The sequence below is a fragment of the Pseudophryne corroboree genome, chromosome 5 (genome assembly GCF_028390025.1).
Source record: "Pseudophryne corroboree isolate aPseCor3 chromosome 5, aPseCor3.hap2, whole genome shotgun sequence".
NCBI lineage: Eukaryota > Metazoa > Chordata > Amphibia > Anura > Myobatrachidae > Pseudophryne > Pseudophryne corroboree.
Genome location: NC_086448.1, coordinates 545,208,432 through 545,233,240, shown reverse-complemented (window position 1 = coordinate 545,233,240; position 24,809 = coordinate 545,208,432). Strand labels below are relative to the sequence as shown.

At 46.3% G+C, this 24,809-nt stretch overlaps 1 protein-coding gene and 1 non-coding gene across 4 annotated transcripts in view; both read right to left on the bottom strand.

Moving 5' to 3' along the window:
* Window positions 1–9,368: 9,368 nt before the first annotated feature.
* Window positions 9,369–9,487, bottom strand: LOC134929876 (5S ribosomal RNA). Its single transcript, XR_010178644.1, has one exon. It is a non-coding gene; the product is annotated as a 5S ribosomal RNA (ribosomal RNA).
* Window positions 9,488–11,385: 1,898 nt separating this feature from the next.
* The window catches only part of CAP2 (cyclase associated actin cytoskeleton regulatory protein 2), a 335,178-nt gene continuing 321,754 nt past the window's right edge, over window positions 11,386–24,809 (bottom strand). For all 3 annotated transcript variants that reach the window (XM_063923215.1, XM_063923216.1, XM_063923214.1), the window contains 4 exons: window positions 24,222–24,345; window positions 22,466–22,548; window positions 20,577–20,717; window positions 11,386–18,575 (listed from right to left, as the gene is read on the bottom strand). In XM_063923215.1, the coding sequence (XP_063779285.1) occupies window positions 18,492–18,575; window positions 20,577–20,717; window positions 22,466–22,548; window positions 24,222–24,345 (432 nt within the window). In that variant the 3' untranslated portion in view covers window positions 11,386–18,491. The remainder of the gene's footprint in view (window positions 18,576–20,576; window positions 20,718–22,465; window positions 22,549–24,221; window positions 24,346–24,809) is intronic.

The following is a 24,809-nucleotide window of genomic DNA, read 5'->3' as shown; positions in this document are numbered from 1 at the left end:
AAGGACAGGGGAGGAGTATACAGAAGTAATCCAAGGGGACCATATTTTCTCATGTTTAGAAATGGCATTATTTTTCATGTATACATAGCGGTCTTTAAGGAGAGTGTCATTAACCAGAGCCTTAAAGGCAGATACAGAAGGGCAACACAGGGCCATCCATGACTGCGCAATGCACACTTTCACCAGGGCACAAATACTACGAGCATAAAGGCCCTCCCACTTGGACCCCGAAGCAGGACCCCCCATTCCCAGTACACAGAATCTCGAGGTCAACATATTCCCAGGCATCCCCGTGTGCTCCAGAATCGACCTGACCCCAGACCAGAACACCTGAATGGACGGACACTCCCATACAAGGTGCCAAAAGGATCCCCCATCAGCCCCACATTTAGGGCAAACAGCTGTAGTGCCCGCCCCAAACCTGGCCAACCGAGCCGGTGTCATATAGGATCTGTGCAAAATAAAGAGCTGTATTTGTTGAAATCGGAGTGACTTAGGCACCATACCCGGGTACTCCAGGGCAAGCTCCCAGTCCTCCTCGCCTATGGGGCCCAGATCACCCTCCCAGCGCTCACGGAGTCCCAAGAGAGGGTCTGCATGAAGTGTTTTTAATAGGTACGAGTAGGTAAAAGAAATCACCCTAACCCGTCCCAGCGAGCTTAAAAAGGTCTTTATGGGGAAATGAAAGAGCGCCGGGGTGAGTCCCGAAATTGTGATTGTAAGGCGTGTCGGAGTTGTAGGAATCTAAAAAAATAACCCCGCCCCGAGAGCCCCCAACTTGGGTAGTGAAGTAGAGTGCCAGAGGGGAGTATCCGGGTCCAAGCCATCAAACCCAAGCAGATTTCTCAGAGCGAGCCAGATCTTCATGGCCTGGAAGACAATAGGGGGAGAGTACAGAGAAACATTCCCACTCAGCAAAACCTGCACCGGAGAGAGGCCCGGGTAGTAGCACTGGAGAAATGCCCATTGTAAAGTGCCGGCATCCCCGCCCTGTATCCAGGTGCCAAGGTGCGATAACTGAGACGCAAAGTAGTACAATTGAAAGTTGGGTAGGGCTAAACCTCCATCAGCTTTCAGCCTAGTGAGGGTATTCAGCTTTATCCTAGGCCTTTTGTTGGCCCAGATTAAGGATGATAATATACCATTCAGTTTCCTAAAAGAAGGCGGGAAAATATATACCGGGGATTGCAAGACAATATATAATAGTTTGGGTAGAATTATCATTTTAATGAGACTAACCCTACCAGTCACTGTCAGCGGAAGCTTGCACCAAGCTCTCGACTTGCGTATAATCAGTTGCATCAGTGGGTCTAAATTCAGGGGTCTAAAATCAGAAGGGTTATTCGTGACTTGAATTCCAAGATATTTAAACTGATCTGCCCAGCATAGCGGCAAGGAGAGCTTCGGAACCTGGGGAGGAGAACCAATGACGGGCATAATAAATGACTTGGGCCAGTTGATACGGAGACCAGAAAAGCTGCCGAATTCCTCAATGACCTGCAGCAAAATAGGCATATCAACAGCATAGTCATGTAGGAATAACAGCAGGTCATCCGCATAAAGGGCAATTTTGTCTACACAAGGGCCCGTGGCGATTCCCCCATGTCCGGGTGTGTCCTAATCAGGCAGGCCAAGGGCTCTATGGCTATAGCAAATAGGGCAGGAGAGAGGGGGCACCCCTGTCTAGTACCCCGTGACAGGGTAAAGGAGGACGAAATATAACCATTAACCAAGATCCTGGCACGCGGATTTTGATATAGCAGTCTGATCCATTGTATGAAGTTAGGGCCAAAGCCCATACATTTCATAACTCCCCACAGGTAGGACCATTCAACGCTATCGAACGCCTTAGCCGCATCCAAAGAGACCTTGACCGAGTCCGAGGGGAAGGTATGTGAAGCATGCAGAATAGTATACAGCCTGCGCAAATTAATGGACGTGGACATGCCCGGCATAAAGCCGGATTGATCCTGATGTATTATGGACTTAATAACCGAGTTAAGCCGAACTGCCATAATTTTTGCCAGGATCTTAGCATCAGTAGGAATGAGGGAGATCGGCCTATATGACTCCAAGAGTCTGGGGTCCTTGCCGGGCTTCGGCAGTACTATAATAACAGCCTCGGACATTGAGGGAGGAAGTTGATTAATAGTAAACGTGTCCGTAAACACAGTAAGCAACTTGTGGCCAAAGAACTCTATATGTGTTTTATACAGCTCAGTGGGGATGCCATCACAGCCCGGAGACTTGCCACTGGGGGACATGCCCACTGCCGCGGACATCTCCTCCAAAGTCAAAGGCGCCTCCAGAAAATTGCAAGCCTCGGGGGAGAGTCTGGAGAGGGGTACACTATTCAAATATATGTCCAGGTCTGCCGCAGAGCACGTCAGTCGAGACTCATACAGATCCCTGAAGTATGAAAGGAACAACTGCGCAATATCTGGGGTGTTGTCTACAATGGAGCCATCAGGACCAGACATCTGCACAACCGCAGACCCAGGCCGGTCGTAATGTACTAAATGGGCTAACAAGTTTCCCGGTCTATTCACCTGCATGTACAAATTAGTGGCCCGAAACAAAAGGGAGCGCGCGTTTTTATCTGAGAGATGAGCCAGCCATGCCGCCTGAGCCGTCAGCCATTGCGATTTGAGTGCAGAGGTGCCCTCTGCCAGATAACGGATCTCGAGGTCCCTAAACTCGGATTCAAGTGTTCTCTCCTTCTCCCTACATGACAATTTGTGTGCAGCAATTTTACCAATCAGTGTACCACGTAAAAAGGCTTTAAATGAGTCCCAAATGACAGGAGCCGGGGCCGAGCCCACATTATCCGCAAAAAAACCCTCCCACTTTGTTGTCAAGTCCGAGCAGTCGCCCAACTGAGCTAACCAGGATGGATGTAACTTCCAATACGACTGTCCCCTCTGGCACTCCACCTCCAAAGATAACATCAAGGGCGAATGGTCGGACACCCCCCGCGCCTCATAGTAAACATCTAAGATTCTGGGCAGAAGCTCAGGGAAGACCAGGGCCAGGTCGATTCTGGAAAATGAGCCATGTGTGCCGGAGAAGCACGAGAACTGTCTAAGTGCAGGATGCCGTACCCTCCAAATTTTAAGGCAGGCATGGTGTCTGTACGGCCATCTGGGACGCATCACATGTGTACCTCGCAGGGTGGACAAGGGACCCCGCAATCAAAGTTGTCCGCGCACCTGCCCGCCCATAGAAAGTATTATCCCACAGACCCTGCCGTCCGCAGACCCCGGGCCGCAAGCCTAGCCGGTCAAAACAACACATTAGTACCTCACAGAGAAAAACACAGAAATATAGAAAACAATAAACTAAAGAAAGAAAAACAGATCCCACACAGAAACAAGCAATACCCAAATACCAACCCCCCTCCCCGTATACCTTCCCGAACAGTGGCATACACATATCCCTAACAAAACCCAACCCTGGAGATCCAAATGCCTACGACAAACTTATGCGTAGCATAAGACCTAAAGTCCCAGTGCAAATAGGAACCCTAAGCGTATATAACACTACGCAACAAAGTCCAGAACCACCAAAACAAGAGGGTGCTCCCCGGACATATACTTGCATGCTTTATGTCCATGTAGGAGGGAAATCAGGATATCAGTCCGGAGCGAGTTGACGGACGCCCGGAGCATATCTGTCCAGCCAGGCCGCCGCCTCCCTTGGAGAGCCGAAGAACTTAGTTTCCCCGTCCGCCACCACACGCAATCTGGAGGGGAATAGCATCGAGCAGGGAAGATTCAAGTCACGAAGACGCCGCTTGATAGGCAGGAACTGGGCCCTGTCTTTCTGGACATCCGCTGCAAAGTCTGGGAACGCCGACACCTGGACACCATTCCGAAGCAGAGGGCCCTTCGTGCGGACCAGACGTAGCACAGAGTCTCGGTCTTTGTAATGCAAAAATTGGCGATGAAAGTTCGTGGTGGGGCACCAGGAGGTAAGGGCCAAAAAGGTACTCTGTGGGCCCGTTCCACCGCAAACTGGGAGGTGAAGGATTCCGCACCATATGCCTCCTTGAGCCATGACTCCAAGAAATTTTCAGGATGTGCCCCCTCCTCCCTTTCAGGCAGGCCCACAAACCTCACGTTGTTTCTACGGAGGCGCCCCTCCATATCCAGAAGCTTGGATTGCATTGTGGAGACCTGCTGAGAGACTGCCGACACGGATTGCTTCAGGGGGCCGCAGAGATCCTCCAGATTAGAAACCCGCGTCTCTGCCTCACCCACTCTCTCCCGGATACGTTGGACATCCTGACGCAACAAGGACAGATCGCACTGCACCCTCTCCATTTTGTCCGACAAGCATTGTTCGCTAGGCGCTATAGCCTCCAGTACCTGCTGAATGGATGGAGCAGAAGGCTGCATAGCCGCATCAGAGTCGGCCCCGGCCGAGGGATCAGGGCGGGTAGGAGGGGACGATTTAGGAGATGACTGCGCCGGCTGGGTGGTAGACTGGCGGGCAAACTTCTCCAACTTGGCCGCAGCCGCGCGTTGACTGTCTTTCACCATATTAGCAGAGTTGAACCACCGACCAGGTACGACACGGTTCCAATTGGGCTCAGGTGGCACACAGGTCCCAAATATTCAGTGTCAGAGCGCCCAGCAGTAAGGAAGAAATGTAGTATCAAAAGCGCCCCAACAGCCAGTGAAGAAACAGGTGAGGTGGGTCAGGAGGGCCCAGGGTTATATATAAAGTCAATGGGCAGTGGGTGGCAGTTTATTAGGGAGCAGGACAGTGTGCCCAGTGACTCTCCAGCCAGCCCCACAAGCTCCTCAGTGTCTCAGTGCAGCACAGTTGGGGTAAATGCTTACAGAGCGGTTTCCAAAATGGCCACCAGGCCCACAGCCTCTCCACTCCCCCCGCAATCCTAGGAGCCCAGGCACTGGGGGACAAATGTAGGCAGACAGTTATTCAGGGTGCAGGGGGGTGCCGCCTCCTCCAGGCTGCGTGCAGCACCGAGTTTTTTGCCGCGGGTGCGCGCCCGCCGCAGCGCGTCCAGGCACCAACAAATTGAGGCCGAGGATGCTCCGGTGGTCTAGGCCGGAAGTACGTGCGGCGGTCGGCGCGGCCGGGAGACACTCGCTGGAAGCAGCTAAGGGTGCCCGCCGCTGTCCCAGAGGCACAGAAGGCAGACTGCGCGGGAGGACAGCTCCGGTAAGGGGACCAGGATGGGGACAGGATCAATTGCCCGAGGAGCTCCCTCTCCCTGCTTCCTATCCTGATGCCGCCGTGGCCACCAGTATGATCTATGTTTAAGTGTTTTCTCAGAAGAGACATTTATTAAAGGGAAAAAAAAAATCAGGATTTTGGTACTTACCGATAAATCCCTTTCTCCGATTCCACAGGGGCCACTGGAGTGTAGTTACAATGGGGAGATAGTAGGTGGTATTGGTAGCTGGCACTTTAAAAATTCTCACACTGTGGCTAGCTCCTCCCCTACTATCTCCCCTCCAAGCCAGTCTACGTTAAACTGTGCCCGAGGAGAGCTGTAATAAACAAACCGTAAGGTAGAGGAGGTTAACGACGCCCTGTAAACCAGGCGAACACAAACTAAACCTGGAACAGAACCTGACAAAAAACCAGGCTAGCCTGAACCCAACAAGCAGTCATATGGTGATCTGCAATCGTTAATCAAACAAAAATCAGGAGAAACAGCGCTGGGCGGGCGTCCAGTGGCCCCTGTGGAATCGGAGAAAGGGATTTATCGGTAAGTACCAAAATCCTGATTTCTCCTTCATCCACTAGGGGCCACTGGAGTGTAGTTACAATGGGGACGTCCCAGAGCTCCCAAAAAACGGGTGGGAAAGCGCTGAGAGTCCTGTAAAAACTGCTCGGCCAAACAGTGATGCAGAGGCCGTAAAAGTGTCAAACTTGTAGAATTTGACAAAACGAATGTCGGTTTGACCAAGTAGCCGCCCGACAAAATATTCATGGAGACCCCGCGGGCGGCTGCCCACGAAAGTCTTACAATGCGCGTAAAGCGCGCTGAAATGGAAAACGGAGGTTCCCTAGTAACCGCCAAGAAGACTGTCTGATGATCAGATGTATCCAACTGTCCAGCATATGCTGGGGCCCCGGCTATTTAGTACGGGAGCATCATCCAGAGCAAAGAAGAAAAAACACTTCATCGAATAGCCTGAGACCTCTGTAGAGAGAGTTGACGAGCCCTGACAACATTCAGAGAGGATTGAAAACCACTAGTGTCAGATTTATATGAAAAATGGACCTCCCCTCTGGAAGAAACGACCGCTGAGGCCGAAGCCGAGCCCGGGGAGTTGCCAATAGAGTACTCCCTGAACAAGAGGCCGAACTTACGGCCGCTAGGCTAATCTCATTTGGAAGAAAAGCGAAAAAGGCAGAGACCTAAAATTCCGGTCAGTGTGGTTTGAAGCGCAGCGGAGCAAAAAACCTCCCAGAGAAACCAAAGATGAATGGTAACTGGAAGAAGGGGGAAAAAACCCCTTTTATCTTCATTATGTTCCATAAAGTTTTCCCAAAGTGGCAAAAGCGAGAAGAGGTAATAGACTTCTGAAATCGGAGCCCAGTAGGCCTAACCGAACTAGGGAACTCCTCCCTTCTGAGGTCTCGTGAACAGTCACACGGGTAACCGAAACCAGTGTAAAATTGAACAAGGAGAAAAAAGGAGCCTGTTGAAGTAGACAGTCCAGTCGAGGTAGGAGCCAAGGCTCCTCTACTGACAACAGGCGTATCTGTATCTTCAAGTCATGCGTGGCCCAACCAGCGCCACCGAGAGGACTAGCACGCATAATCCCCTCCTGTGTTACTGAACATGAAGTAGAAATAGAAAAAGGAGGCAGGATAGAATAACCAGAAAACTCCCCGGAGCCCTGAGGGCCTCCACGGCTACTGCCGTCCGAGAGTAATAAAGGGTTAACGAGTCAGTCAGAACGCCCTGAGGTCGATCCGAAATCTCCGCCCACAGCGGACCAGCTGACAAAACTCCGGGGCATGTTCCCTCACCCAGGAGTCTGACCTGGTGGCTTGATCTGGAAACAAGATTGTTGTCCCCCGTTCCGAGAGGAATGGAGGCGACCACTCATTACGTCGCAACTTGACTGAAGAAATAGAGTCTCTGGTGCCGAGGAATGAAAAAACCTCTGACGGACCGTGTTGAGAAACGTCTATGCGGAGCATAAATTGGATCTGTGTCGAATCAGAAGCTCGTGGATCCTCCGGATATTCAGAAGCCACCTAATGTACAGAGTGGGATAGTAGCAGTAAATTGTCCCATTAGGGAACCAACGTCACCCACTGCCCCTGAAAAAGAGTTATTCTGTTATCTTTCTAAACTCTGTGGGAGCGGAAGAGAGAAGAGTAAAGGACTTACAGTGAAAATGAGAATCCTGTTAAGGGGGAATCTGAGAAAAGCCTGTCCAACGGAAATCAGTAAACAGGCATCTCTGAAGACAAGGGACACGTAAAACTCCCTTTCTTGTTTAAACTAGCAATCACAGACTAAAAGGATTGTAAGGCCAGAATAGGCCTGTCCGAGCCACTTGGCTTCGGAACGTGAAAAGAAAACAAAGGCCTGAGAACTGTCCTAATTCAAATGATATGTGAAAAACAGGGATCAACACCCTTTGCGGTTAGAAACCTATGGAGCGCAGCCTGCAGTATGACTCTCTTGTCATCGTAAATCAGCCGACCTATGCCGAGGGACTCCTGAGACGGTTGTAACCGCCCAAGCCTTCTCCCATCGACCTGCGCCTACCCTGGGACCCTGCAGGTGTAATGGGTGTATAGGATGACATAAAATCAGACTGGACTGAGGATGTTGAACCTCTGCTTCAGCCTTTTTACCCTGAGAACCCCTGGCGACGAAGATATCACCCGTGTGGAGTCAAAAACCTGAAAGGGCACGAAAAAATCTAAAGGGAAGACCAGTAAAGGTCTGTCTTGGAGCTGGGGCAGTAGTAGGAGAAATCAAAGTGGACCTACCTCCATTGGTTCAAGAAATCCTGCAGAAAGTTCCTTCCCCAGAACCATCTGCCCCGTAGGATTTCATGTTTACTTGTCACTGTCGCAGCCCCAGAGGTCGTCGGGTTAAGACAGCCCAAGCGAAGATGCAGGGTCCGAGTCTGTAGACATGGAGACCTCCAAGGAACATAAAGCAGAATCGTGATTCTGACCTGTATCAAAGTATCAATTGATCCTGATGCGAAGCATCCTGTAACCTAGAGGACAATTGTTCCCCAACCTACCTGCTCCGGATACGGTAGAACCATGCTGCCGCATATGTCGATGGATCCCTGAGCAAGGTTGCCTCAGGAAAACGGCGGCTTGATGGACCGGCGATACACCGAGGTGTATACCCTAGAGAGGTTCTGATACCATCTCCTGCCATCTGCGGGGAAAAGATAGGAAAACAAACCTTGTTTGATACCTGATATTGTGTATTCGGGTGTCTGTCGGCCGCCTACCGGAGCCTGCCCAGCTCATCCGAAACTGAACCAGTCGCTGTCATTTTCGTCAATGGCGTGGAACCCTGATGGACTTGACGTGTCCTCCTCCTTTACCTGCAGTATCAGATGAACTGCTGTATTATGTACCTGTATATTCTGAGACACTGGTTCAGATCCACAGAAAACAGACATCAGTAATGCATGGAATGTTAGCAAAGTTTCTTTTTGGAAAGGTGTGTTTGGTCCCGCTGTGATTTGATCCTGTGACCTTGGAAACCAAAGTCCAAGGGCTTACCTGATGAGTTATTGTCTGGTTAATAGTGACATTACCTGCATCATTGATCAAACAGGGGTGTGCAGGTGCGTGGAGGGCGAAGCAGATGGCTCCGCCGCATACTTCACACCTAAGAGGGAATTCTTCGACTATCCCAGGAGAGACAAACGAAAGGAGAAAAGGTGGGTTAAATAAACAGAGCCCTACGTAAGGTGTGCACTATAATGTGTAGTGACCGATACGATTAAAATAAACTTTCTGGAGCAGCGGAGACCTGAACCAGCAACGCTGCGCTGTGGGACAGGAGTCTTAGCCCTAGGCTATAGGAGTTCTCCTTAAAGTTTTGTTTGGATTCAAACCCCTGTTCAGATACCCGCTACTAGCGTACTGAGCCGCAGCGCTATTTGTCTTATGCCTTACACGCATTCCACAATTACAAATAGCATTAGTAACTAGTGACAACAAGGAATAATAAAGGGAAGGCAACACCCCGCCCTGTATTTAGTGTACCGCTAATTAAGGTGCACCAGATGTTTCTCTGAGGTTCCGCTGGCTTTTCAAAATGGTGACCAGCCTGTGAGAAAGATGGGGGAAAATGTTATGTGCAAGATGTTGTTATTAGAAAACATTGCGGAAGTAGCCTACAGCACCTGGTATTCCCAGGCGGTCTCCCATCCAAGTACTAACCGGGCCTGACCCTGCTTAGTTTCCGAGATCAGACGAGATCGGGCGTGTTCAGGGTGGTGTGGCCATAGGCTTTTATCCCCTATATCTGGTATTTTATGGATTTATCTATATACATACCTACACGCACTTAAATATATATATCTATATATATACATGCACAAACATAACTATATATGTATATATACACACACACCGTAGGTAAATAAATACTGCACAGTAGATCCTTTTAATTATTATTGAGCTGAGTCCCAGCTACTGTAATAGAGCAGGTTCCCTGATTTGCAAGTAGGAAAATGCTGGGTAGAGGACTCTACTGCAGGAGGAATGTATCTATATTTCAGCAGCCTGAAGTATCGAAAAGTTACAAATCCCAGAGCTGTTGCCTAGCGACGGGGAGACCTGGGAGCCCGCTGAGTAAAGCAGGTTAACTGTTAATATACCTGGGACTTTATTTGTATTTGTCTCTGAGTATGCAAGATTAGCCCACTGGGCTATAGGAGACACTGCAAATATGAAGCCAGGTCTGTGCATGGAGGAAATGGCCGCCAGAGTGAAACTCCTCTGGGCTATGCGATAAAATCTATATAGTGGATAACTGGATTAGTGCTGAGCCACTCTGACTATATCACATTCTCCTCAGCACCATGTGCATTAAACTCACATAAATGCCTATTACACTATAACAGTGGCCGGGGAGCGGAGAATGCTGAGCCCGCTGTACAGAGCGGGAGTTAGCTCCGCCCCCCGGCTATGGCGCCTTATTGCAAAACTAAGCGGGAAGCGAGCTGTACCCTCCGCTGGGCCTGCGAGTCACCGCCGGGGAGCGCTGAGCGCTGAGCCCGCTATACAGCGCTAGTAGAGCCCTGTATCTGCTAGCCGCCGCCGGGGAGTGTTGCGCTGAACAGAGCGCGAGTCGCCGCCTGGGAGCAGGGAGCGCTGAGCTCGCTCTACAGAGCGGGACTTAGCTCCGCCCCCTCCGTACAAGGCGCCAAATTTAAACATTGCTTTGCGCTCGAGCGGGATCCCTGTGCCGGCTCTGTGAGTCGCGCTGAGTGGGGATCTGTGCGGGGGGTGCGGGGAGCTGGGGGAGCAGAGGGTTATCAGAATGACACACACCCGTTTTTCAGTCAGGGTTGTATAAACACATACTCAGCCTCCCCCAATCATCCTGTCTGTTTCTCCATGAGGAGGACAGGTAAGGATACAATAAAGTACATTACAGCCCCAGAGAGCCCTTCTGGAGTGGGTTGTACAACAATAAACAGTGCATTGCTCTAAAAACATACATAGCCACCACAAATAAAGTATACTTCACTCACCACTGTGTTCTTGGTGGATCGGCCCCGACACACGCCGCACGCAGCGGCGTCCAGCCGGAATCTTCTGTGGTGGGGTGGTCCCGACACAAGCCGCACGCAGCGGTGTCCGACCATTTTTTGATACTCACCGCTGCCATGCTGCCGGAATCTTCTGCTGGATGGAGTGGCCGCGACACGCGCCGCACGCAGCGGTGTCCGCCAACTCAGGAGAGCTCAGTGTCTCCCTCAGCCGGGGCCCATCCCTAGCCGCACGCAGCTGCGATGGGACCCCGCCGGCAGCTCCCACGGTGCAGACTGGCAGTGGCAGAGCTGCCAGTCTGTGAGTGTGTGTAAGAAAAATAAAATAATAAAGAAAAAAGAAGAAAATTCTTCAGCTAAACCCAAGTGAACCAGCTACCTCGGGCACTTAACTAAGACTGGCTTGGAGGGGAGATAGTAGGGGAGGAGCTAGCCACAGTGTGAGAATTTTTAAAGTGCCAGCTACCAATACCACCTACTATCTCCCCATTGTAACTACACTCCAGTGGCCCCTAGTGGATGAAGGAGAAAAAAGTATAACAAACTAGCTAAGTAAAACGCACCCTACACATGGAAAGATTGGAAAAGCTGGGTTTTTTCCCCCAGGCTATAAAGCTTTATTTTATATATATATATATATATATATATATATATATATATACATACAACACAGCACACTGTAATGAAAATGAGGTTATGAGGTTGGTGGTGCAGGGTTCAGAAGGGATTAAATGTAGGCACTCACTTTTTCCAGCACACAGAAAAAGAAAAAAACACTCACGTTTTGATGAAAAAAGGGAGGTTCTTTTTATTCTTACAAATCCATAGAAGACTGTATGTCAGCTGCAGCCCGACACCTGTTTCAACCACAACACAGTGGTTTTCTGAAGAAAACCACTGTGTTGTGGTTGAAACAGCTGTTCTTTCATCAAAACGTGAGTGCTGTTTTTTTTCTTTTTCTGTTTTTTTCTTTTTCTGTTTATATATAAACTGCTGAATAATACAAAGACAGTCTTATCACTGACAAGAGTCGATAAAAGCAGATATTGATGTTCATTGATAAGAAACATTATTTAACTTGCTACGTATTATTAGTCCATACATACAGTAACTTGACTGTAGGCAGGAACCTTTGGGTATCTTTAGCTGAAATCACAGGGATCATTTCCAATTCAAGAAAAGACACGAGTGCAGCAAAGTTCTATTGAGCGGCTGAGCCTGTGGAACAAGTGGTCTGGAAGCTAGCGACTGCTGGGAGCACATTTTCTTACATAGTTACAGATGGTGGGCATGACATTGGGGAATGGGCATGACATGGGAAGAGAAGAGTCACTACGGCTCTACTCCCCTGACCTCTGCTTTTCATTCCTCAAACATGGCCAGAACAGTCCTGCTTCCCTGAGCTCAGTCACATTCATTGTACTTACATTGCCTGCGAGGTGGAGATCATGAGGGGCAGGGAGGGGAAGAAAGGCCATAACTACCATCTGCGCAAAGGCTGTGAGATGGCGCTAGGTGAGAGTACTGGTATGGGTTGTGTGTGTGTTTGTGTGTGAGAGACAAATGGTGACTGCTATGTATGACAATGGGTGACTACTGTGTGTGTGTGTGTGAGTGCCAGTGTGTGACTACTGTGTGTGACAATGGATGACTGCTGTGGGTGTGACAACGGGGGACTGCTGTGTGTGTGTGTGTGACAATGGGTTACTAGTGTGTGTGTGTGTGTGTGTGTGACAATGGGTGACTGCTGTGTGTGACAATGGGTGACTACTGTGTGTGACTGCTGTGTGTGTATGTGACAACGGGTGACTGCTGTGTGTGTGTGTGACAATGGGTGACAACTGTGTGTGTGTGACAATGGGTGACTGCTGTGTGTGACAATAGCTCCTCTGCATATGCCTTCCTCTTAAAACTAAACTGAAACTATATTGCGTTGGTCATGGATATCTTGAATAATTCTCATCCAGATCAATGTAATGCAGACCTATGTAAAAACTATAAACGGCTGGGCTCAATTTCAGCATCTCTGTCTACTAATATAAAGAACGAGTGTGACTGAGGACACACATACAAACACAAAGCTGCTAAATGATGACTAGTATGTATTAAAGTACGGAACCACCAAACAACGACAGGAGAGGAGCCACAGTAAATAGTTTTTTTCCTTTTTGTGAAACATTCACCATATGCACCAATAGGTAAAATCAGTCTCTAAACTACTGCCATTGAATGGACCCACAGCTACTAAGTCCTACAGCAGTCTGTACTCCACTGGATGAACCAGGGCCAGAGATGAGTGATGCATCCCAACTGTCTCACTCTTTGTTCTTCCACTATGTGCGCAAACATATCAATGCAAATGTAGTGTAGCATTTAAACAGCGTTTCCCTTGGCATGGGAAGGCAGACTGTATTGACTGAAAAATACACTTTGGCTATAAAAGCTAGACCTCAGAAATATTTTCCCAAATTAGCAATGCTAATTACCAATATACTGAAATTATAACAATACTAGTAAAAAGCCCATCAAAATGACGGCCACCAGAAATGGGCTATATGGGTGGGGAGTCGCTACTCACACAGGAGCTGCCAGGTTTCTGGAAGTCCTGCTGCTGGGAGCTGGGGCTCTGTCATGCTGAGGGTGTAGTGTTAGACTTTTATATATATATATATAGATGCTGTATATCTGTAGTGGGCAGGCTATAATGCTGCACTGTATACACCAGTACTGGCACATGTAAGCTCACCAGTCCCCACGCAGCTCTTGCCCAGTCTGGAAGACACCAGTAGCCACCAGCAGTTGGACGGAAGGGTCTGGGAATAGCCTGTGCAGGGTGTGGGTGGGGCAAGCACAGGACCAAGCCCCTCCACCGGCGCGCAGCATATATAAGACAGTTGAACTGATTATCTGCCGAATCATCTGCAGCCCCAGCGCCGACACGCTCCTCCTCCCGGTCACCGCACTGCTCACCTCACATAAGGTCTCACTCTTTCCTGCCACACTGATTCAAACCCCCCCCCCCGCCGGTAAGTGGCCACACATATACCCAGTGCCTCTGCTCTGAGCGAAGCGGGACCGTCTGGTGGTTCCTACATCCGTTTCCTGTTTATTGCTGCTACTTGTTGCCGAGTCCCAGGATGGCAAGTAAGCTGTGGTTGCAGCATAGTGTATGGAGGAGGGGGTGCAGAGTATGCGGTATCTGGTGGGAGCAGTATATGGAGGAGGAAAGTGCCCTGTATATAGGGGGCAGTATATGGAGGGATATGAGGGTGCAGTGTGTATACAGGGGCAGTATATGGTGAGGGTGCAGTGTACATAGGGGAAGGGGGTTCCTCGTCCCTCCAGTGGCTGCCACCGGCACCACAGAGGTGAGGAGCAGTGTTAGATTAATGTAGGCGTAAGTGGAAATCAAACAAAAGGATAGAAAATCCAGTAAATTTTGAATATGAAAGGTTGTTATAAATGGCAACTACCACACCAAAAACCTTTCCCTACCCCTACTCTCTCTCTCTCTCCATATTCAGCGAGTGTGAAACAGTCAGATCAGTGTTTTCACATAATTAGCAGCAGGCTGTAACATCTCTCTGCATGATCATTTTCCTTTGGTCTGTGTGGCGGCCTCCAGTGGCCATCTGTGCACATAACAGAGGTGAGGAGCAGTTAGCCTTTTATTATATAGGATATTCATCAAATGGGAAATTGTTGGGTCCTGCTCATTTAGCATCAGTGACATAGTACACTATAATAAATACTTCACAACACTACAAATAAGTTCTAGTTCTCTGTTTTAGTAATTCAAGTGTTTAGGGACTACAGAAATTCAAATCCTTATTTAAATGTGAAACTAACAAGGGATCAAAAAATATGTATCTATTTCCAAAATGCTATTACTGCACTCTAAGACAAGATACCATATATTTGTGTTACATTATATGACAACCACGTCTTCACTGTACACACACATGACAATACCCTGTACATCACCTAATAAGATTGTCCAAGTTGATTTTAAACCATTCAATGGAACATACTGTATACCGTTGGATGGGTTTATCTTCCAGTATTTAGTTTACAACAGATAAAACGGAGGTCTGGGTATAGCAAACAATTGCACTTATATAGCAGTTCTGTTATCAATCAAAGTGCCAAGAAAGTACCCGACACTAGTTAGAAGATAAAGTTGTCTGAAGGTGAACCTCTCGTTTAAAAGTTATATATTGGGGGGGAAACAAGGTTCAGTTTAGGAATAAGACCTTTACCATTGGCAATGAAAGGTCATGGATCAGTTATTTCTCTATTTTCTATAGTTTATAGTTATTTCTCCGTGCAAGTAGCTGTTTTAAATTAAGGATAAAAAAATGAATGATTATGTAAGGATACAGGGGGTTATTCAGAGATGAACGCAGATTGCTGCATACGCAGCCAGATCTGCGTTCATCTCTGCATATACTCGGGGCCCCCCTAATTGTAGACGCATCGGAACTAAAGTTGACCCCTGACTGTGCTGTCAGCGGCCATTTTTTTATAAGAGCGGCTGCCCCAAAAACGCTGCCGCCCTCCAATGCCGTAACTCCGCCCCCGCAGTACCCGCCATTGTCAATCAGATTGGGGATCCATCGGGGATGCAACCACAGTGTGTATGGCCGTTAATGCGGCCGGGTCTGAATGACCCCCACAGTGCAATAAACGGACATCTGGTATAATCCATTGTAACTGAGCACAACTTTGTTGTGTAGTAAAGTTAAATAAGTATTGTTGATTGCTCACAGTTTTATGACATTTGTAGAAAATTATTTGATTTATAAGAGTGGCCTTGGTGCTTATTCTTAAAAACTGCCACAGACAGTAACACAGTGTTTTTTCTAATTTCAGCCCTCTATAATAAAAAGGCAGGTCACACTAAATGGAATGCAGATAGGAAATGTAATTATAACACCCCTGGCTTTATCATAGTACAATGCTATAGATTTTTGCATTCTTTGTGACTACTGTAAATAAAGGAAAAGAAAGCCAAACATAGCAAGAAATATAGTGAGTAAGGTTATGTAGTAAAGCACGATTATAGAAATACCTTTGCCAGCATTTAGGTTATTTATAAAGCGCAGCCTCCTCTAAATAAATAGTGAGATATGGAATAACTGCAGACAAGCAGGCAGTGATGTTCCTTAAGTCTTATGGTGCCCACATGTGGTGCTATCTGTGCTGGGTGCGATTTCAGCCTATATAATGTGTGCTATGTGATTTGATCTAAGTGGGGTTTGCTATTTGAACTACATGCAATTTGAACTACACCCGATTTTGACTACACTACAATATGTAATGTATACAATGTAGTACAAAAATACCTGACTGCACATATTATTTTACCTTGCAATATGGACTACGCGGGAGCGCGCATCGCATCGCAAGGGCACATAAACACCTTGCAATTTGAACTAGACGCAATGCGATATGAACTAAAAAGTTAAAACCGCATGCGATAATCGCACCGTGTGTGGGCACCATTATAATTGTTGCAGCCCTAGCCTTAGTAGTCCTACAACACTGGAGCTCCCATTAAAAAGTAGATTTAAAAGTAAGGTCTCATAATGAGTAACATAAGGTGCTAACAGATAATCAGTGCAGTTCTCTGCATGGACAACTCTAAGTGACGGGAAATCCAATACCTCATTACACACCTCAACTAGAGGTCAAGGAATAGCTTAACAAAAGACAACCTCGAAACTGATGTTTTTATTGGTTGAAATAATTATTACCTTTTATACTGCAGTTCTTACGTATCAGCGCCACTAATCTGAGGATCTAATAAAATATTGCTTCATAAATACTAATATCTAAAACAACCTCAGTAACTACATTGTTTGTGATGTTTTACATAGTGCATATTATATCTATTGCTTGGCATGTGCATTATTTTGAAGCTGCTCTGTACTTACTGTGATTATTAGAAGACTGTATAATTAAATATATAGAATAAAAACTCAGCTTGCTCTGGAAATTGTGACTATCTTGTGTACATTACACACCACCCACTGCCCACAGATTCTTGTTGTGCCTATAACATCAGTGTACGGCATGAAATATATTTTCAGATACCAATTTTCATTATGAGCCCAAAAGTTTAATAATATGATGTTAAAGGAAACTCCACACTAAGATGATTTCAAATCATTATTAATACATTTTTGTTTTGAACCACTAGTGAATAAAATAATTATATTTTGAAATTGTTCGTAACCAATCTACTTGTGAGATACAGATTTCCATTAACGTGCTGTATAACATCAAGCTCCTTTTCCTATTGATTATAATAGACATTGTTAGACGGCCACAAATACTGTTCATTACTTTGTGGAACATTGTTGCTGAACTTTGCAATACATTTAATTAAGGGGTGGCGTTACGCAACAATACCTGAAATTCAGTTGTTTCCCCAATCAGACAACAGTCATTCAGAATATGCTGCATGTAGTGTTATAGTTGAATCTTTTCCTGTGTTAGGTAAGAAACATTACCCCTTTATTTTAATGCATTACGATGCCCTTAATGTTGCAGAGTTTATATATGCATTATATATTTAAATGTTGTTCTACCATAAGACATCAGAATAATGAATAACAATATTTGCAAACTATTTTAATATTAACTGTGAGATATGAATAAAATATATAAATGACTTCTTGCACAAAGTCAGCCGTACAGTAAAGCCGGGTACACAGTGGGTGATTTCAGCTAGTTAGCAATTAGCGCTATATGGGAGATCGCCGGTGCATACACACTGAACGATATCGATGTACGATATCGTGTACGGTGTACGATATTGTTCAGTGACATCATCCCCCACACTCCCCAAACATTCAGCTCAAAGATATAGTTAACACTGAGCTGAATGTTCGGTAGCTCATGGATGAACAAGAACGACCCGTGGGTGCACGCATCATTCATCCATACACACTGGACGATATGAACGATAGATCTTTTAAAAAAGATCATTATCGTTTATATCGTCCAGAGTGTACGGAGCTTAAATGAACATGTGCTTTTAAATAGATGGAGAATGGAGCGTTATTACTAAACTTAATGTCACGTAACGTTTTTCCATCCAGAAAATGCAGTGCTTATAAGATTTAGAGGTACACAAAACTCAGGGAGTCTATTGCCTTTAACAAAAAAATAAAAATACTGCTTAAATTTAGTGGCAAAGCCACTAAACATAAGTGGGTATAAAGCACCATTTAGTAATAACCCCTTAGTGTTTGCTAGACAGTGAAGGGAAGCTTGCTATGTGCCACAGGTTTTGATTATGAGTTCAGTGAGAACCGTAATTCTGTGTTATTACATGAGCCTCTGGAAAGATGCTGTACTACACAGCAATGTGATACCGGAAAGATCTAGAGAAAGAGAAAAGACATACCAATTTGATAGTGGAATAAGCCACAATAGAACAGATGAGTGATGTCTGTTGTAGCATAATCCCTGCACTGTGACAGTACAGTAAGACAGCTTGCCCTGTTATTTGAAAAGACTGCAAGAAGTAATATAAAAACTATATACATACATTTCCTATGTATTATGAATTGTTTCCTCTGATGCTTTATTAAATGCCCACTAGAGTGATATAAAGTGATTTCTGTTCTGCGTACTCATACTAAGGTTACATGCAGTGTGCCACAAGTGTAATGCAGCTTTACGTATCATCTGCTGAGGCTGATACATGTATACAATGACAGTATTAGATCAGCCCATCATCTCAGAGGGTTCAGTGACCAGCTTGGAGCCATCCCATGACGTCTTGAACTGCTCAGGAACAGGGAATTCTTTCTGCAGAAAGACAAAATCAATGGAGAGAAGACACATAAACTCACAGTAAAACACGTACATTTAGAGAATGTGACTGTATGAGTGCCAACATCATGAACTGCATTACATCTAGCAGGTAGTTGTTGCTGCAGCACAGAGCTATAAATCACACTGAGTTCACAGACGGGAGGCATTTGATATGCCGGCTGTTGGGATCCCGGCGCTCATTATACCGGCGCCGGGATCCCGTAGTAGACCCTTCACAGACTGTGCAGCTGGCAGAGACTTCTCCACCATTGCTTTCTCTATGTAGCAGACACATAAAAAGCTATTACTAGTATTACAAACTGCAAAACGTCTGAGATACAGCTCAAAATCCCCTATGGTATGGCTGGGCTTCTCCATTTGCTCATGTGCGCTTATGAGTGTAATAAGTTTATGAAGCATCCTATACTTTAGATTATATTAATGTGAAAATGATTGGGCAAAAATAACCACCAATTTTTCTTGGTATACTAAAATTATGATAAATACATATTTTTTCCAATATAACCTATTTGTCCCAAGAAAAGAAAAACAATACAGAAGTTACTTGGCTAGAGTAAAAACAAATAACATTGATTGCATCTGATAAATGTGAAAATTGGATTGATCCACTTGGCGATCATGATTGTGTGTGTGACACTTTCATCTACTGGCAGTACTAAAACCTCATCAATACTCAGTTATGCTCAGATCTATATGTATATTACACACAAATACTTGTATATGCAATTTTCCATGAGGATATCTGAAACACATTTATTCTGCTTTCTGGTCTCCTGGCTCCCCCTACAGAATACTGCGTGCAGTGCATGTATGGACATTTATATCTGAGATTACCCATGGATATCTCTCAGCACTAGATGTTCTTGTAGTATGTAGTTACATGCAGTATTGCAACTAAGGGGTGTATTCAATACCTGTCGGAAACTGCCTTCTTGGCGGAAAGGAGTTCCAACCTATTCAAAGGGCCATTTTTTCCGACAAGTTGGGAATTCCCAACTTGTCGGAAACCAGGTGGATTGTCGGATTAGCCGCGGATCCACGTGTTCCGCGGCCAAATCCGACAGGTTTTGGCCCAGGTTCCAACAATGTCAATCCGACTTTTTTTAAAAGTTGGATTGACATTGTCGGAACCGGGGAGATGAGACGGGGGAGTGGGGCACGTCGAGGAGCGGCTGCAAGCTGACCTGTTTCTGAGATGAGGAGTGGAAACAGCAGCAGGGACGGAGACAGCTGCAGGGAAGGAGACAGCGGCAGGGAGGACTCACCCGCTGGATGTGACAGCACGGGGTTCGTTTGAGTGCCGTCTGCCTCCCCACCCTCCCCAGGTACAGTTGTTGGGAGCCGCCAAATCTGACAGTCGGATTTGGACGCTCGTATTGAATAATGACCTGTCGGATCCTCTCCATCGGAAAGGATCCGACAGGTATTGAATATGGCCCTAAGGCAGGGTACACAATTAGACGATTGGCAATCGGGCCAATGGTTGGGGCAATTTCCCTTCGCTTCACACCATGCCAGATTGCCAGTACACACTAAGCAATGTAATGAATGATGGAACGACATCTTGTTCCGCCCTTCATTACACTCTACCTGGTCACACACAATATCTTCCAGTTGGCCATGTAGCACAGCTAAACAGAAGATGTTGCATGCGACCCACGGGAGCGTGAATCATGGGTACACATAAGACGATCATCACGATTTGTCGTTCCGATATGGCAAATAGTGTCGAGATAAGTGTGAACCCAGCCTAACAGTGGCTACAAAAGTCTCTGCTATCTCCCACATCAGTTTACTGAATAATAAAATGACATGAATGCACTTGTTTTGGATCAAATAGGAAAAACAACATCAGGATTTTTGTTAAGTAGTTTCTCATACAGCTAGAATTTAGATCTGTATAGCACTCCATGAGGAATAAAAGCAGCTGTACATACTGTAAATGTACCATAATAGAATATACAAAGATCTTACGTAGTCTCCATTGTGGGGGACGAGGATGTTCATTTCTGATGATTTGGCACTTACGATCTCACAGTCTATGGAACTCTCACTCAGGTAGATGTGACAGCCATCAGTCTTGTTAATTGAAATGGTTGGCACTTTCCCTATGACCTTAGGAGCAGCAGAAATAGGGCCTCGTTTAAAAGGATTTTGAAAAAAAACCACAGACATCTACAGTATGTGCTTTACTGAACGGCAAAGTGAAGATGGCGAGGCACTCTGGGACTGATTCTGAGTCAGACATGATGACATGCTATACAGGGGAGGAATCCTGGAGTGCACCCCGCATGGGCAAGCCGTCATTTATGGCCATAACTATGCGAAGAAACTCGCTCAAAATGCACAATTGTATTGCAATGATTATTATTAATCAATTGGTAGTGTTTTAATTGTGCACCTGCAACCTTGTCTTTAGTATAGCATGTCATCGTGCATACAGACGGCAAAGTGGCGATAGCTAGGCACTCTGGGACCGATTCTGAGTCAGACACGATGACAGGTTATACTGGACGGTAATGTGGCGATGGAGAAGCACTCTGATTCTGAGTCAGACACAATGCCGATGTTCTTGTAGATGGCGATGTTTTGCAACTGTACATGCATCTAAATCCTGAAGAGTCAAGCAGCGCATGCATCCCACAGTATGTACTCACAGTGTCCCAGGCCAGCTGAGCTGCATGGACCCTTGAATGTACTGGGTGGTGACTGGTAGGTGGCTATGCAGATGAACGGAGATAGTCATTCTTATGGACGAGTTATGGGAGCGTCACGGGCGTGTTGCAGGAGTGATTTCAAACTCAGGGCTTCAGTATGGATCGCATTTGCAAAGCTACTCACAGCAGCTTTGCAAATGTGATCCTTAGCAATGCAAATGTAGTAGGAGGTGTTACACACCACCGTGCTGCATTTGCGATCGCAGCACTGTGACTGGAGTCGCAGTCTGGGATCAAACATTGCAGCCATCGTTCGCGATGGTCATCTGCGACGGCAAGCTGAGTAAGCCTCAGCTTGCTCAGGCTGGTCATCTTGATGCAGTCCTTTGCCTCACCACTCCCAGAAAACGGGAGCTAGATGACCACGTTTCTGGCAACAACAGCCACTCCCACCCCCATCCTTCCCCCCGAATGCCTCTGCCTGTGATCGCAGGACCTGCTCTGCACATGTGCAGAACGTGGCCCACACATGTGCAGTTTCCTGATTATCGCTCCTGCAATCCATACAGAATGAGGGCCTCAGACACATAATTGTGTACATTGGGATTGGTGCAAATGACGAAGGTGCTTCCGTATAAAGACGCACGGCTCTACAACAGAGAAATACTCACACTAGCACTAGCTTAAAGTTGCAAACTCAATTACGGAACAAGATGCAAGCAGTCACAGCAGCTGACTCAAAATCCGTCCTTCTGTACCATAAATGTTATACAATGAAGTAAGGCAAGTCACATTTTGGGGTCACCCGGGGCCAACACTACCATTAGGTGAATATGGAGCACCAATGATTAGGGTGCACCTACAACACTGAATAATTAACATAATGCCATGGTTGGACTGATCCGGCTGGGGACTGGCGATATCCCCAGTCAGCCCCAATGCATGAGTACCCCACCATAACCGATGGGGTTTAGGCCCAAGCTGTGGAATACAGAGCCTATGTCCACTTTTGTTTTTATATTGCACTTATGCCCTCACTTGCTTTGAGTGGTTCACCATTGCGGGAGCTATAGGGGGATCTGTGCAGGGCCCGATCTATATGGTTCAGGACTACTGGGACCAGCCATGCTATTTTTTTATATGTACAGTATGTACTGACATCACTCTTGACGTGCCAGCAAAAAAAACATTGTGTTTTTGTCTTACCTGTATCTGAACATCTTTAGAATTAATAACTTCTACAATGCCCACAACATCATCAAACACCAGCCCAAGCTTTGTGCAGTTGTCTGAAAAGCAACACCAAAAAACCCAGAATTATTCACAGGTAAGTGACTAGAATACCAACACAGAAAGCACATGGTTTTACACACCAAAGCAATACAAACTGGTATAGGCGTAAGGTGCCAACGTTCCAACCATTTCTCCTGCACTCCAGCAGTCACTAATGCTGCAGATTTTTCCTCTCACCCAAGAAATGTGTAGAAAAATCTGTGGTGTTGCTAGACCTGTACCTTTTGGGGATGAGCGCGTCTAAACATTGCAACTGCTTATCCCTAGTAACTGAATATGGACCTTTTATAGCCTTTGTTCTTCCAAGCTCCACCTATCAAATCAAACACATCCCCTCAAACTATAATGCTGGTCACACCCACTACAACATGACTATCGCATCTTGCTCCCCCAGGCTGGTGTCTCCAGAGCTTCTTTGGGAGGCAGGTAGAGAATGCTACCAGATCACTCTGACTGTAAATTACACAGAGAGCAGTCAGGCAGCATTCAATACCTGCCTCCCAGCCTGCAGCCAGACAGTGAATGGCTGTCAGCATGCTGATTGGTGGATGGCTGGAGCTATCCAGCAATCAGAGAGCTGACAGCCAATCACTGCATGGAAGCATGTGGAGAGAGTTACGATTTTTATTTTTTTATTTAGCCCATGAATGGGTTTGTAGGGGCCCCAGTGCATTGCATTGCCCATCTTCTACAATGCAGTTAAGACAGCCTTGGCCTGATGTGCAAATCATTTAAATACGTGCAACTCTACACTATGAAACAGGACCAGATGTGCCCAGGCAATAAAATCACACCGAGTGTTGCTGACATTGAAATGAGGGGGTATGTGAAAAATTATGAGAAATCTTATTGTAGACTTAAGGGGGTACACACGTACAGACGTGTGCTTAAATTCTGATCAATATGACTGGATTGCTTAGAAATGAAGCACACATAGCTCCATGTGTATAGCCCATAGTGATATAAGAAACTGTTAGTAAATATTAGGGGCCTATTTATCAAAAAATGATAAATACCACCAACCTATCGTTCCTTATCATTGCATTTCGCTGCAATTCTGGAACACGTTTTATTGCCCCCTAGCTGGTACAGCTGCTCCGATAAACTGCTTTCCCTATGAAGCACAACACCTACACTTTCACCACTAATAGTACCAGCAAACGTTTACACTTCACGTTCTGTACACGCTGTGAGAACTGGAGGGGATGGATGGATCTAACTGGATCATTTTTTGGACTCCTGGAGCTTTTACCATGGTTAATGTAGTGCACAGGTTCTCAAACTCGGTCCTCAGGACCCCACACAGTGCATGTTTTGCAGGTCTCCTCACAGAATTGCAAGTGAAATAATTAGCTCCACCTGTGGACCTTTTAAAATGTGTCTGAGTAATTAGTACACCTGTGCACCTGCTGGGTTACCTGCAAAACATGCACTGTGTGGGGTCCTGAGGACAGAGTTTGAGAACCCCTGATGTAGTGGCAATCCTGTGGAAACTGCTCTTTGTGCATGATTTCCAGGGCAGAACGGCTTAATAACTAGGCCCTTTAGTGAGGATGATTTTTATGGTAAGCACATCTCATCTCTATTAGAAAGCTGGACTCCGGGAAATGAGCGTTTCCAGCATCTGCTAACATAACATGTTCTTGTCACTGCAGTTATGCACCCTTACCTATTATTATGGAATTTATTTTCCCTTTGATTTGTAGTGTCGTTTTCTTGCACTTGAAAATGTAAGCCACTTGTTTCAGCTCAGTTTCAGCAATCAGTAAGCTGTCTACTCCTTCCTGGTACTCCTAAAATTAGAAAGATATCATGGATAAGATTACAGTTTAGCAGTAATCAGGGGAACTTTTGTGTAATCTAAAAAAAAAAAACATTTGTCCATATAAGGAGTAGTGTGCTATCTGCACCTGTAACACTTCAGCCTTATAGATTACAGGGTCACTTTCCAAAACCTAGAACACCATAAACTGAGCAATTTCAGATGTTTGACCTGTCTAATAAGGGTGGCACTCAATATCCCGGCTGTTGGAATCCCGTCGCTCAGCACACCAGCGCCGGGATAAAGACCGCCGGGATACCGAAAATTATTTACCTCTTGTGGTATCCACGACACCCTAGGAGGGAGAATACGCACCACCATGCCCACAGTGTGGGGATCGCAGCGAGCCTCGCCCCACTGCCAGCATTCCGGCGGTCGGGATCCCGGCGCCGTTATGCTGGGCACCGAGATCCCAACCGCCATACAAACGTAGTA